The 14,667-nt window shown below is 38.1% G+C and overlaps 1 protein-coding gene across 1 annotated transcript; it reads right to left on the reverse strand.

The window, feature by feature from the left end:
* Nucleotides 1–11,574: 11,574 nt before the first annotated feature.
* LOC146896290 (UPF0481 protein At3g47200-like) lies at nt 11,575–14,341 on the reverse strand. Its single transcript, XM_085739376.1, has 2 exons — nt 14,280–14,341; nt 11,575–13,200 (listed from the first exon to the last, which is right to left on the reverse strand). Exon 2 carries the CDS (start codon nt 13,184–13,186, stop codon nt 11,741–11,743), a length of 1,446 nt encoding a protein of 481 aa, XP_085595502.1. The 5' UTR covers nt 13,187–13,200; nt 14,280–14,341; the 3' UTR covers nt 11,575–11,740.
* Between the last annotated feature and the right edge of the window lie 326 nt (nt 14,342–14,667).

Raw genomic sequence — 14,667 nt, forward strand, 5'->3', positions numbered from 1 at the left:
ACTCTTCTCACAGGTAGGCTTTATGTGGTCAAGTAGGTTACTCTCGATTCAAAAAGTGCCTTGATCCTTTCCATGCTTTCAAACAGTTCAAAATAATTATCAGATTTAACATAACTAAAACAAGTTAGACGGTGATCATCGGTCTCCAGCATATATACAACAGATTGAAGCTACCTCACATTTATGCTAAGTACTAAGTGGTTCAAAGATATTTATGTTTATGAAAAGACTTAAATGATATATATTTTGTGCAAAGTACAAGTTTCAAATTCTTATTAAAAACCTAGAATAACAGGAAACCAATACCTTAGCCTTACGCTTTCTCACAAGTAATATCATTATCACTCACCTGCTTTTTCTCAAACATGGCTCCATGGAGCACTTTAAAATTTATTGTTCATGAGCAATTTTCTTTTGAGAGACACAAGCAAGATGCAAACAAAAATTTCATCCAAAGCATAAGTTATTAAACCAAAAAGCTAAGTTATTAAACCAAATATAAAGTAACAAAGTAACAAATCAAGCACTAAAACCACAGTGCTTGAAGAGTACAAAATACAACCAAATAAACAACTGTTCCAATATGAAATAAAAACAAAGAGTTAGAAAGCAAAAAGAAAAACATCACTAAAAACCCAAAATATCACTGATCATCCTCTCCAGCATCATCCATATCAAGATCCTGGTACACATCATCATCACCCACAACTCCAGCATCATCAGGTGTCGCCTCATCATCAACAGCATCAGCCACCCCCACATAAGGACTTGGCCTGCCCTCAGGCCAATGAACATAAGCCTGGTACTGCTCAGGAGTCATAACCGGGTAATCAGCATTTCCCGGATGCATGTGAGCATTGTAGAGGTCCTGGTGTATGCCCATGTTGCTCCTCCAAATTGCCTCATTCTGATCCATTAAGAAGCTATTCTGGTCCCTCACGTACTGGTTATGCATCTGCTGCTCCAGCATAAAGGTCTGCAAACCTGAAAAGTCAAAAGAACCAGCACCCTCAGATGGGCCACCTTCATCATCCGAGAAATGGTATTGGGCTGCCCTCTGCTCTGATTTCTCCCAGGTGCGAATAGAAGTGTCAGTAATGACCCCTTCAATATCTTCATCAAATGGTCCAGTAATGGCCACTCCATTGGCCTTAAGCAATCCCATAATCAAACCCGGGTAGAACAATGCCACCTTCTTAGCACCTGTGGCAACTTTTAAAGCCACAGCCTTCATCTCATTGGCTATGATGCGAGCAATATCAACAGGCACTTCTTTCATAATGCACCAGATGAGCGGCAGAACGGCTTTTGGGGCATCAGATGTATGGGCTCTAGGAAGGGCATTGTGGACAAGGAATTGGAAAACTAAGCGGGCAGTAGCGATCATCTCCTTGGTTAGTGCATGCCTAATCTCTCCCTTGTCATTCTTTACAAAGAGCCTACCCTTGTTCATGATATCACGCTCAATTTGCTGAAATTTCCGATTTCCTTGAGCGTTTCTCTTAGCATAGGTACACAAGGTGGGCATTGTGGGGTCAGGTGATGGCTCAAGGTTTAAGGCATTGTCAAGGAAATCATTGATTGCATCCCTATCAAATGGGATTTGCTTTCCTCGGACATAAGAAGTCCAAGAGAAAGTCTCAGCAAGGGTAGCGGGTGAGGCATCAAGGACAGCATTACAATAGAACTCCCTGATCAGGTCGGTGTTAATCTCAGTTGCGGGTACAAGGAGTTTGGTCCATTTGCGACCAGTAAAAATATGGAGCATATCAGCATGCTCACCACTAGGGTGAATGTCAAAGGTTTTCTCGTGCCAGGTTTTGTACTGTGCCATCTTCTTAAACCTGGCAGCGTGGGCAGGGGTAGGGAAACGGTTTGGGATTGCAGGTGCAGCAGAGGTAGAGGCACCTTTGCCTCTAGGACGTTTAGTCCCGGTAGTTTTTTCAACATTTTTCGGTGCCATCTGCAACAAAACCAGGAAACACCAACATATTGCATAGAAAATATTAGCACAAAGTAGAATTGGTTATTTAAAAACATCAAAAATTTTGAAAATCTGGGCAAGTAGGAAGATCTACGCTATTAGCGCCTGCCACGCTAATAGCGAAATTTTTCTGGGAAACTTTCGCTATTAGCGTAGGGTACGCTATTAGCGAAATTTTTCTGGAAAAGTTGCGCTATTAGCGTATATTTCGCTATTAGCGTATTTCTTCGTTCCTGCAATTTTTCAAATTTTCAAAATCTTTGTTCCTGCAATTTCTCAGCACAACCCAGCATATTTCAACCCTAGGTTTCATCCTATGTCTCAAGAACACATTAGAATCATGAAAAGGAATCAAAATCACAACATTGGCATACAAATCATTCAAAACCCTTATTTTTCAAATTTACAAAATGGGTCAAAATCAAAAGATGAATGTTTGTTGCATGTGGGTTATGATTATTGTTCCTTTTCCAACTATTATCAATGAAGAACAATCTCTATTCACAAATCAAAACTCTAACCCTAACCTAACCATCTCTAATCATGTCAAAAACATAGATTTTTTTAAATTCAAGAACAAAGATAGGAAGAGAAGATCAAACCTTGTTAATGAAGAGAGAAGCAACACAAATGCAAGAAGAAATGATGCAAAAATGGATGCTTGAAACCAATTGAAAAGTGGGTTTGTGAATTAGGGTTGTATGTGAGAGAGAAGTTGTTTTGTGTGTGAGAGTGAGAAAAGGGCAAATGAAACCGTAAAAGGAATAAGGGGAGTGGGTTGTGGGAAGTTAAGGGGAGTTACTCCCCTTGGGCCCACAAAATTTTTTCTCCCACGCCAAAATCACGCTAATAGCGTGGCTCTCTGGAGCTCTCACGCTAATAGCGAAAAATACGCTAATAGCGTGAAGCTTCAGGATCAGTTTTTCAAAGTTTTTCATTTCTGCTTGTAAATGCTTATTTACTATTACTATATGCAATAAACATAAAAATACTTACAAAACTGGGTGTGCCTCCCAGCAAGAGCTTGTTTTACGTCCTTAGCTTGACGCATTTTGAAGAAATCATGGCTCGATTAGTGAAATCGTCGTCAAACACCGATCAATTTCACCACCGAAGTAGGGCTTAAGCCTTTGCCCATTAACAGTCCAGTTGGCTTTGGTGACTGGGTCCTCAAGTTCAACAGCTCCGTACGGTTTGACCTCTTTAACCATGAAAGGTCCGGACCACTTAGACTTCAATTTGCCCGGAAACAACCTCAGTCTTGAATTGAAAAGTAATACCATTTGTCCCGGCATGAATTGTCTCAGAATGATCTTCTTGTCATGATACTTCTTGGTCCTTTCTTTGTAGAGCTTTGAAGATTCATAAGCTTGATTTCGTAATTCTTCAAGCTCATGCATTTGAACTTTTCTTCTTTCACCGGCCTTCTCTTGATCAAAGTTTAGGAACTTCAATGCCCAAAATGCTTTATGTTCGAGCTCGACCGGTAAGTGACAAGATTTGCCATAGACCATTTGGAAAGGAGTGAGACCTATAGGAGACTTGTATGCAGTCCTATATGCCCACAAAGCTTCATCAAGTTTAGCCGACCAATCCTTCCGAGATGTAGAGACCGTCTTCTCAAGTATGCGTTTGACCTCCCGGTTAGAAACTTCGGCTTGTCCATTCGTTTGCGGATGATACGGTGATGCTACTTTGTGCTTGACTCCATAATGATCTAGGGCCTTGACAAGTTGTGTGTTGCAAAAGTGTGACCCCCCATCACTAATTAGAACTCTTGGTGTACCAAAGCGGGTGAAAATATTCTTCTTTAGGAACTTCACTACCGTCTTGCTATCGGCTTTAGGCGATGCTACGGCTTCCACCCACTTTGAAACATAATCAACAGCTACCAAGATGTACTCATTTGAATATGATGAAGGAAAAGGGCCAACAAAATCTATCCCCCAACAATCAAACACTTCCACTTCAAGGATGAGTTGTAGAGGCATCTCATTTCTTTTTGACATTGATCCGGTTCTTTGGCATTCATCACAATACTTGCAATGTAAATTGGCATCTTTGAATAAAGTTGGCCAATAGAACCCGGATTGAAGTACCTTTGCGGCTGTTCTCTCCCCGTTGAAGTGACCTCCATAGGGCGAATTATGACATTGCCACAGGATCTTCTTTGCCTCTTCATCATCCACACACCTACGCAAGAGATTGTCCGCTCCAATTTTGAACAAATAAGGCTCATCCCACACAAAGTGGTTAGCATCATGGAGGAACTTCTTGTGTTGTTGCCATTCAAAATCTTTCGGAATGAACCCGGTTGCTTTGTAGTTCACCAAGTCGGCAAACCACGGTCTCACATTGATTGCTAGCAACCGTTCATCTGGAAATTCTTCACGAACCTCCGGTTCATTCTTGGTTACCTCATTGTTTGTCAACCTTGAAAGGTGATCAGCTACAAGATTCTCCGTGCCTTTCTTATCCTTGATCTCTAAGTCAAACTCTTGAAGCAACAACATCCAACGGATGAGCCTTGGCTTTGAGTCGGACTTAGTAAGGAGATACTTGATAGCTGCATGGTCAGTGTAAACAACAATTTTGGAACCAACAAAGTAAGAACGAAATTTCTCCATTGCATAAACTATTGCAAGTAACTCTTTTTCAGTTGTGGCATAATTGATTTGTGCCTCATTTAAAACCTTACTTGCATAGTGAATAGCATGAAAATTTTTATCCTTACGTTGACCCAAGACCGCACCAACAGCATAATCACTTGCATCACACATTAATTCAAAATTTAAATCCCAATTAGGAGCAATGATTATTGGTGCGGTGGTCAACTTTTCTTTTAAAGATTCAAATGCATCAAGACATTCATTATCAAAGACAAAAGACTTATCTTTGTTGAGCAAGTTGCTCATAGGCTTTGCGATCTTTGAGAAGTCTTTGATGAACCTCCGGTAGAACCCGGCATGACCAAGAAAACTCCGCACACCTTTGACATTTACCGGTGGAGGAAGCTTTCCTATGACATCGACCTTTGCTTGGTCTACCTCAATACCCGTAGCAGAAATCTTATGACCAAGGACAATACCCTCGGTAACCATGAAGTGACATTTCTCCCAATTGAGCACCAAGCTAGTTTCAATACACCGCTTCAGCACGGTATCCAAGCTATTCAAACACATCTCAAATGACGAACCGAAAACTGAGAAATCATCCATGAACACCTCCATGCATTTACCAATAAGTTTGGAGAAGATTGCTTGAACACACCGTTGAAAAGTTGCGGGTGCATTACACAAGCCAAATGGCATTCTTCGATAAGCAAAAATACCAAAGGGACAAGTGAAAGCCGTCTTCTCGTGATCATCTGGGTTCATGGCGATTTGATTGTAACCGGAGTAACCATCTAGGAAGCAATAAAAGGATTGACCGGAGAGTCTTTCAAGCATTTGATCCATGAAGGGCAAGGGGAAATGATCCTTCCTTGTTGCTTGATTGAGTCTTCTATAATCTATACACATTCTCCATCCGGTGACGGTCCTAGTTGGGATCAACTCATCTTTATCATTAGTGATCACCGTCATTCCTCCTTTCTTGGGAACTACTTGAACCGGGCTTACCCAAGCACTATCCGAGATAGGATAGATCATGCCGGCTTCAAGTAACTTCACTACTTCCTTTCGCACCACCTCTTTCATGTTTGGATTCAAGCGGCGTTGTGGTTGTGCTACCGGCTTGAAGTTTTCCTCCATCATAATCTTGTGCATACAATAAGATGGACTTATCCCTTTCAAGTCGGATAATTTCCACCCTATCGCTTCCTTGTTGGCCTTGAGAACCTCTACCAACTTTGTTTCTTCATCGATGGACAAGGAGCTACTAATGATCACCGGTTTTGTACCATCTTTTTCAAGAAAAACATATTTCAAATTAGATGGTAAAACATTTAATTCTACCTTGGTGTCATCAACTTTTGCTTCTTCCTTGGATTCTTCTTTCAAATCTTCAAGTATAGCTTGATTAGGAAGAACCTCCTTCAAGGAATCTAGCTCCTTCAAACACTCTTCAATGGCACTTGCTTCGTCTTCATCAATAGCATTGAGTGCGTCCACCAAAGCACTCTCAAGGGGTGTTCTATTGTGTAATTGCTTCCGAGTAGTCAAGATGACTTCTTCGGTTGCATCCATTTTGAAACACGCACCCTTGTCTTTCGAGTACTTCAAAGCTTCTCAGATGTTGAAGGTAACCTCTTCATCATTTACCTTGATCTTCATGATATTGTCATCAAGATCAATCATCATCCGAGCCGTTTGCATGAAATTCCTTCCCATTAAGATAGGCACATCCTCATCTTCATCGACATCCATAACCACAAAGTCAGCCGGAAAAATAAATTTGTCCACTTTTACAAGAACATCTTCGGCCATACCTAGTGGTTTTGCAAAGGATTTGTCGGCCAATTGCAACATCATCCTAGTCCGCTTTATACAAAGGTCACCAACTCTTTTGGCAACGGACAAAGGCATGAGATTGATGCTTGATCCAAGATCAAGTAGTGCTTTACCTACAGGTGTAGTGCCAATAGCTACCGGTAGAGTGACTCTTCCCGGATCTTGCTCTTTCTTAGGCAACGTTCTTTGAATAATAGCACTACAATTGGCATCGATTTGGATCGTCTCTTCATCGTTGATTCTTCTTTTCTTGGAAAGGATATCTTTCATGAACTTCGCATAGACCGGCATTTGCTCCAAGGCTTCTGAGAATGGTATATCAATTTGCAACTTCTTGAAGAGTTCAAGAAACCTTGCGTATTGCCGCTCTTTGTCTTTCTTCGATGGAGCATGTGGGTATGGTAAGCGTTGAGCCACCACTTGCTTCTCAACTACTTGTTTCTTCCCTTTATCTTTCCCCACATCTTTATTCTTTCTCTCCATCTCCTCTTGTACCTCTAGATCTCTTTTTTGATTTTTTTCTTTTTCAACTAATACTTCTTTATTCTTTATATACACTTCCTCCTCTATCTCTACACTATCCTCCTCGAACTTCTCTTTGTCCTCCTCATTGACAACTTCATCATCCTTCTCTTCAACAACAATATCATCACCTACCCCTTTACCTACTACTCTCCCACTCCTTGTAGCTATAGCTTTTGACTGCTATGCCTTGTGGTGCTCCTTAGGATTTGGTTGAGTGTTTGCGGTGAAAGTTCCCACTTGCGGAGGACCTTGAGCCATTTGTTGTGCTAACTGACCAACTTGCGTCTCAAGGCCTTTGATCGACGCGTCGGTGTTTTTCTGGTTAGCCATGGACATTTGCATGAATTGCTTCAAGACCTCCTCGGTACTTTGGGAATTGTTAGGTTGTTGGGGGTTATTTGGTGGTGGGAATTGGTATTGATTATTGAAGGGTTGTTGGAAATGGGGGAAAGGTTGTTGGTAGAAATTTGATTGAGGATATTGGTAGTTATTGTTGTAAGGTGCTCTCCACGGCTCTGAAAGTTTTGATTGGCCGGATATCTTCCTTGAGAATTGGAAGTACCCGGATTTTGGGATTGTTGTGAGGTTCCGGCATGTTGTGGTTGGTTAGGACTTTGTTGGTTTCCCACATAGTTGACCTCTTCCTCTTCAAAAGAACCGGGTTCGGGACAATAGCCGGTTGGATGATCCCCCGTACAAAGTCCACAAGTATTGACTTGAGCGGTTCCTCCTTCTTGCTTGAGAGATTCAAGAATTTGTTTTGGCATAGCTCTCATCTCCTTTTGCATAGCTTCTATTTGTTGAGTGAGAAGCTTATTTTGAGCTAAGACCGCATCATTTGCTTCTAGTTCAAGGATACCGGTTTTCCTTTGTTGAGGACTCCGGTTGTGAGAAGATTTTCTTGTGTTGATGGCCATTTGGTTAATGATTTTGACAGCATCAGCTGGATTTTTCATAGCAATAGAACCTCCAGCACTTGCATCTAGCATCGTCTTGGACATGTCTTGTAGCCCTTGACGAAAAAGATATAGTTGCATTTGGCTATCAAAACCATGCTTTGGACAATTCCTTAGCAATGATTTATAGCACTCCCAAGCTTCACAAAGAGACTCACTTTGGCCTTGAGCAAAAGTTGTAATTGAAGTTTTAGCCTCAAGATGCCTATCCTCCGGAAAGAACCTTTCTTGAAATGCTTTCTCTAGCTCACCCCAATTTTCCATCAAAGAAGTTGGTTGATCAAGATACCACTCCTTAGCCTTCCCGATCAAAGAATGAGGGAACAATTGCACAAACACACCCTCTTCCTCATCTTCCTTTGCACCAAGTGTACCGGCAGTAACATAGAAGTTTGTTAAATGTCTATATGGATCCTCATGATCCATACCGGTAAACTGGTTATGAGTTATCAAGTTTATCAACCCCGACTTCAGCTCAATTGATTTGGCATTACGATTGCCAAGATTAGCTAGCCTCCTCGGACTAATCCACATAGGTAGAGCATCATTATCATTTTCTTGAGCCATGACTACTTCTGGTTCACTCTTCGGAGATGAATGTGGTGAAGAATGTGAAGAATCACCAAGTGAAATAGTATGCACCGAACCTGACGGAGAAGGAATAAAAAGTAAAGATTCCGGCTGAGCCAGCCTGGCTAATCTCTTAGCTTCCTTTGCTTGAGCTCTAAGTAACCTAGCAGTTTTCTCAATCTCAGGATCAAATTGTAGGTCTTTGCTAGCAACGGTACCTCGCATAAACAAAGTTCACCAAGACTATACCAGGTGGTTAGCATAAAAAAATAATGAATGATATATGTGTATATGTATATGCATGAAAGAATTTTGTGCAAAATTGACTTAACATGACAAAATTGTTTCCATACTTATAAAAAATTTTCCGTTACTCCCCGGCAACGGCGCCATTTTGATGTAAGATTTTTCCTACATGTCATATAACTATGTACACGTCAGTATATATAGGATCGTTTCCACAGGGAGTTACGTTTATTATAAGCGTTTTCGCAATAGTTCACGTTAAGGTTTTGGATATAATTTGTTTGTTTGTAACACTATATCCATAGATTACAAAAGTAAAAACGAGAGGGTATCGAACTATTTCGCTTGCAGTATAAGATAACGAGCAAGCATAACAGCAGCAATCTCTCGATCGATTAACAGACTCTAGCTTTATAACCAATATTATTACAATCATTTCTACAATATCCTTCGTGTCCAAAGCGACATCGTTATTTCCAAGTTAGCGTTTAAACATTCGTGTCCAAATTCCTTAAACGATAACAAAGTCGATCGGATAACTTAATCGACCGTGTCCAGCCTGATTAAGTATCCGAAAGCATTAAAATCTTGATTAAAAGTAATTATCAAAGGTTTACAAACTTGTCAAGAGTGATATAACATAAGATAGATTGTTATTCTAGTTCTAGATTCAAGAGTTTGTGTCCAAATCATCTTGAATCTCTTTGAAAGCATTAAAAGCAAGAATAACAACAATATTGAATCATTAAGCTAGAACCTTATATATTAAAAGATCAAAAGATTACATAATAGCTTGATAGTTACCTCAATACTACAAAGAAGGTGATAGTTACACATAGACATGTAAACTAATACAAGGAATGAAGGAAAGATGAAGATTCCATGCCAAGATCCTTGATGTCTCAATGAATCTAGGGTTGAATCTACTCCTTAATCACTTGCTTTGTGTTTCTCTCTATGAAATAGCTCTAACCTCTCTCTAGAAATGTATAAAATGTTTCAATGGAATAGTGAATATCTAAAAGAGAGGTAAAAATGCTATTTAAATGGTCTGTGTTTTTGCACCTGCGCTAATAGCGCAACTCACGCTAATAGCGTGGTAAGGCGGCCTATAATCTGGCCAATAGGAGTGTGCCACGTGGGCCTTGCCCTGCTGCTACGCTCCAGCCACGCCATTAGCGTAGCTCTCTGGAGTATTTACGCTAATAGCGTAGATTACGCCAATAGCGTAGTTCTTCATGGTCTGCTACGCTCCAGGTACGCATATGGCGTAGCTCTCTGGACAATGTACGCTATTAGCTCAGTATACGCTAATAGCGTAGTCTTCAAGAGTGCTCCAGATCCTACGCCCCAGGTACGCTAATGGCGTATCTCTCTGACCTTGGCCATTTCTTCATCACGCTAATAGCGTAGGACACGCTAATAGCGTGGGACCTTGAACTTTGACGTTTCTTGCTCCTTGCTTGTATTTTCCTGCACAAAAAGGGTAGAATAAGGCTCAAAAGCATAAATGACATATTTACACAATAATTGGAGTTTTCCATAAAGAATCTTGCAAAACAAGTCACTAAAATGCCTAAACTCCCATATGAAATATATCACTTTTAAACACTTATCAACACCTTGTGCAGGTTGAAGCACTCTGGTTTAATTGAAATCTCAATTTGATTTGATAAAAAAAATAAAAAATTTTGCGTGAATAATATCAATACATAACCAAGTAATTGTTACATGTTTCAATTTATTTAGAATTGCACGTTGAATATAACCAAGTCATTAACTATGTTTAAAAGGTTAAAAGTATACAAATTTTATCCCAATAAATTCTATCCCAATTTTGGTACTTTGATTCCAAAACTGTGATTCTTTTATTAAAAAAATTGAGGTACTACATCACTACAGAGTGCAGCCTTCCCAAACAACTTGAAAAGAGAAATTAGATGAAAAAAAGGAATTCTGCAATTTTTGCAGTAGGGAACGATATAGGAAGAGGCAGGAGGGAACGATAGCTGGAGAGAAGAGGCTGAAAAGATAATACGCTACAAGTTTAAAGAATAAGTACCATGGTAAAGATTGATCCAATGGTCATGATTTAAGTCTCTCATCTCTCACAATAAAACCTCCTCTCACTTGATATGTCCTATATATATATATATATATATATATATATATATATATATATATATATATATATATATATATATATATATATATATATATATATTTGTTGTTCTATATATGAATGTTATTTATACTTATTTAGTTTTAAAAAAGATTCAAGTATTGGTCGGAAAGAAAAAGAAGATATTCTATATCAAATTTGTAAACCTCTCAAAACAACTTATAAAGAAAAAAAAGACTTGTATATTATTAACATATTGATTATGCTGCGACGTCATGAAATCCATGGGCAACTACTTATGTCACATTACTTGTCATTTAAAATTGAATTTCTTTCTTTTATCAAAAAAAAAAATTGAATTTCTTTCCTCCTTAATTTTTTTTTTTAATTTCTTTCCTTTATTTTGGAGTGAGATGGATTTTATTCTTTATCTTTTACATGTTAAGGTATGTTTTTTTAAGTAGAACAAGGTATCTCATTTTAATATAAATAAATTAATTATGTTATTTGGTTATGATTGTTGATCTTCTATAACTCAAGAATTTGACAATAACTTAAATAATTAATACTATTCTTTAAAGAGATAAGAGTAATTTTAAAAACATAGTGGAGTTGATTTATCTAGGTGCCACATAGGCGCAATCCAAACATTAGAATGAACCAAGTTTCAAATTTATATATATATATATATATATATATATATATATATATATATATATATATATAAATAGATACCATTTATTCATTAAATCATAGAGTAAACAAGCAAACACATAACACTCCAACAACAACAAAAAAACTATCCATAATGCGCGTGCGCGTACACACATAAATCTAGTTATGATAATAATTCAAACCATGAATTATACATTTTTAAGTTTCTCTATTAGAAAAGAATCTTGGCAATACGTACAAAGTTGAATGCTGTGTAAACAAGAAAAGCAATCCCAACCAAAGTAGAACTAGCTCTCCAAGCATCTCTAAAATACACCAACCACAATGTAGTCATGGTACGGTTCCAAATATTCTGATAATGGTTATTAAGCTTATTAATAGTATCATGGTAACAAGTTGAATTCACCACAACATGTTTACAAAGACCATTAACAAGCACTGCCACTTCTTTATCACTTCCCATTTCATGCACAATCACTTCCTTCTCCACCAACAAATCAACATCAACTTGTGTATGGATAAGAGAATCAACAAGTGAAACATAATTGCATATATAAGGTTTCTCTTGATACTGACATTGTTCTAGGGCAATCAGGTTCCTTAGAACGCATTCTGTTGTGTGATCAACCTTCAATTGTGGAATTATTAGACGTGCTTTGAAATGGTTCAAACATGAAAATGAAGGTAAACAACCTAAGCAGAGAAAATAACTTAGAAACTTTTTCTTCTCAAAGTTTATGTCTAGTAATCTTCTCCCCACAATTTTCTCAAAACTCACACCAGAATCCATTAACTTTGTTACTGTTCTTGGAAAAATATGAGAACCATCACTCTTTCCTAAATCAGGTGGAAGGTATAAAAACCTTATCAAATCAGTGAAATGTTTAGGAACTTGAATCCTATGGTTACTGCTCATAGATTTATCAGAATGTTTTTTCTTGGAAACTGAATTACCGCTACCAACGGCAACATCACCAAGCTTAGTTTCACGGGATGACGATTTCTGAGTGTCATAGAATGCAAAGTACTCAAGTGCAAGATCAAGAAAACTTGCATGGTCTTCTTTTTTGTCGCCGTTAGGGACGACGGTTTGGTAAAGATCCATCAATACAGAAAAAGGTATCTGATTTTCCAACAAAATCAAGTCCCTTGCGATGCTTTTGCTGAGCCAAGCTTGTGTTAGAATGTAATCATGTTCATCTTTTGATGTATCCGATTTCAATGAACTGTTTCTCAACAAAAGTTCCATGATGAAAACAGCATCAAACAAAATTGTTTCGACGAATATCTCTTTGTCGATTTTGGGAAAATCCTCTGCATAACATTTTCTTATTTCTTGTTCTTTGTTTCCGAGATAGAGTCTGAAGCTCATGATCATTGATTGTTGATTGGATTTAGATAGACGCTCATAGAAGAAATGGAAATACCTTTTTTTGTGTTGTTGCATTGGTTGAAGTTCTTCTTTTCCAAGGTGAATTGGACCAATTGAGATTAATTGAGGAGTGTAAGCTTCTTGTTTCACTTTTCGGAGATTGTGAGGAACCTTGTAGATGCTACAATCTGCTAAACTTAACTCTTCTAGAACATCAGTGTCAATGATGTGTTTCACCACATCATATTCAGATAAAGCAGCAGCAGAAGCATTAGCATGTGCCATAATATTATTTTTCCCTGTGACATGTGAGGATCATTATGAGCAACCAGAACACTTCAATACTTGTATCATATCAATATATAGATGGTTATTAGTGTAGTGTAGTGTATATGCACCAATTGATTACATTTTAGTTAGGGGTGTACACTAGTCGAGTCGTCCGAACTCATTTATCTTAGGAACCCAAGTCGATGACACCTTTTTTCACTTAACGCAATGAATTTTACGAGCATCTTCACGTTTCGAAATAAAAAAGTTAAAGACTTAATTTTTGAAAATTGGGAAAGGATGTAATTATCTTCTCAATTATTTGTAAGTGAATGTTTTGGGATGATATCTTAGGTCGGCTGGGCATTACTCCCGTATTTTCTAATCATAGTTTGGTTCATGTCATCTATTTTTGATTTCCCCATTTTGTCCTTACGAAAATAGTTCTCCTTGAACTTTTTGGTCCCTCAAATATCACTTACGTTGCAATTATTGTCACAACTTAGACTTTTAGCCTGTAAAAATTGTGGCCTGAATTTTGAATATGAGGAGAACAGAATTCGAAGAGAAAATACCATTTTTTGGGCAAAAATTTACCATCTTTTTTTTTGCGGGGGGGGGGGGGGGGGGGGGGGGGGGGGGGGGGGGGCATCATTTTGGGGGTAAAAATACAAATTGTGACCAAAATGCCAAAAATGAGAATTGAGAGACCAGAATTGATTTAAAAGGGAGCCTATTTTCGCGAACATGATAAAATAGGACAGATCAACAAGACAATTAAGTTTTTTTTTTTTTGCTTTCAAGTAGGCTCACACATTTTAAGTGTGGAGAAGTGGGGTGTCAGGAGTTCGAACCTATATCCCTGCATATATTATGCAATGTCCCTATCAATTGAGCTAAGCAGACAACTTATTTTTTATTATCTTTAAACATTAGTATCTTTCATATATGTTTTTTCAATTATGCATGCACATATATTATGCTGAAGAAAACTTGCTAATGACAAAACATATATGTAAGGGCAAGAAATTATTAGTAGACTATAATGAAAAACCAAAATAGAATAAGAATTGAAAAACAAGATGAGAAATGAACATAGATTTTGAACCTGTTGGTTGGTAGATAGGAATCGTAGTGAGCTTCACTTGAGCAATATTTGTCACCAGGTATACTATGGTTGTGTGCAATGGACGTGCTTTTATTGTTGCTAAAAGACTCGATGAGTGTTGACTGATGTTAAGTCTTCATACCACTGCCCCTTAACTTTTGTGACATTAACTCTGCCTCCAAATGCGCTATACGGAGTAAATTAATTAATCTAATTACAATTTTGACCATGATCCATCATGAAATAAAACCAATTCACAAATAGCTTGTGCGCTTACACACTGTAAATTTGATCTTATGACCCTACACAAATAATAGCTCAATAATTATTTGCTTTCGTATATCTGATGACGTGGGATGAGATTATATGGATACCGTCATATTACATA

This window comes from Medicago sativa, chromosome 8 (assembly GCF_051527215.1).
Source record: "Medicago sativa cultivar Bolivia chromosome 8, Bolivia_mono, whole genome shotgun sequence".
NCBI classification, from domain to species: Eukaryota; Viridiplantae; Streptophyta; class Magnoliopsida; order Fabales; family Fabaceae; genus Medicago; species Medicago sativa.

Coding starts and splice junctions, on each gene's coding strand:
- LOC146896290 (XM_085739376.1), bottom strand. CDS start 13,186: ATGGCACATGCTAATGCTTCTGCTGCTGCTTTATCTGAATATGATGTG.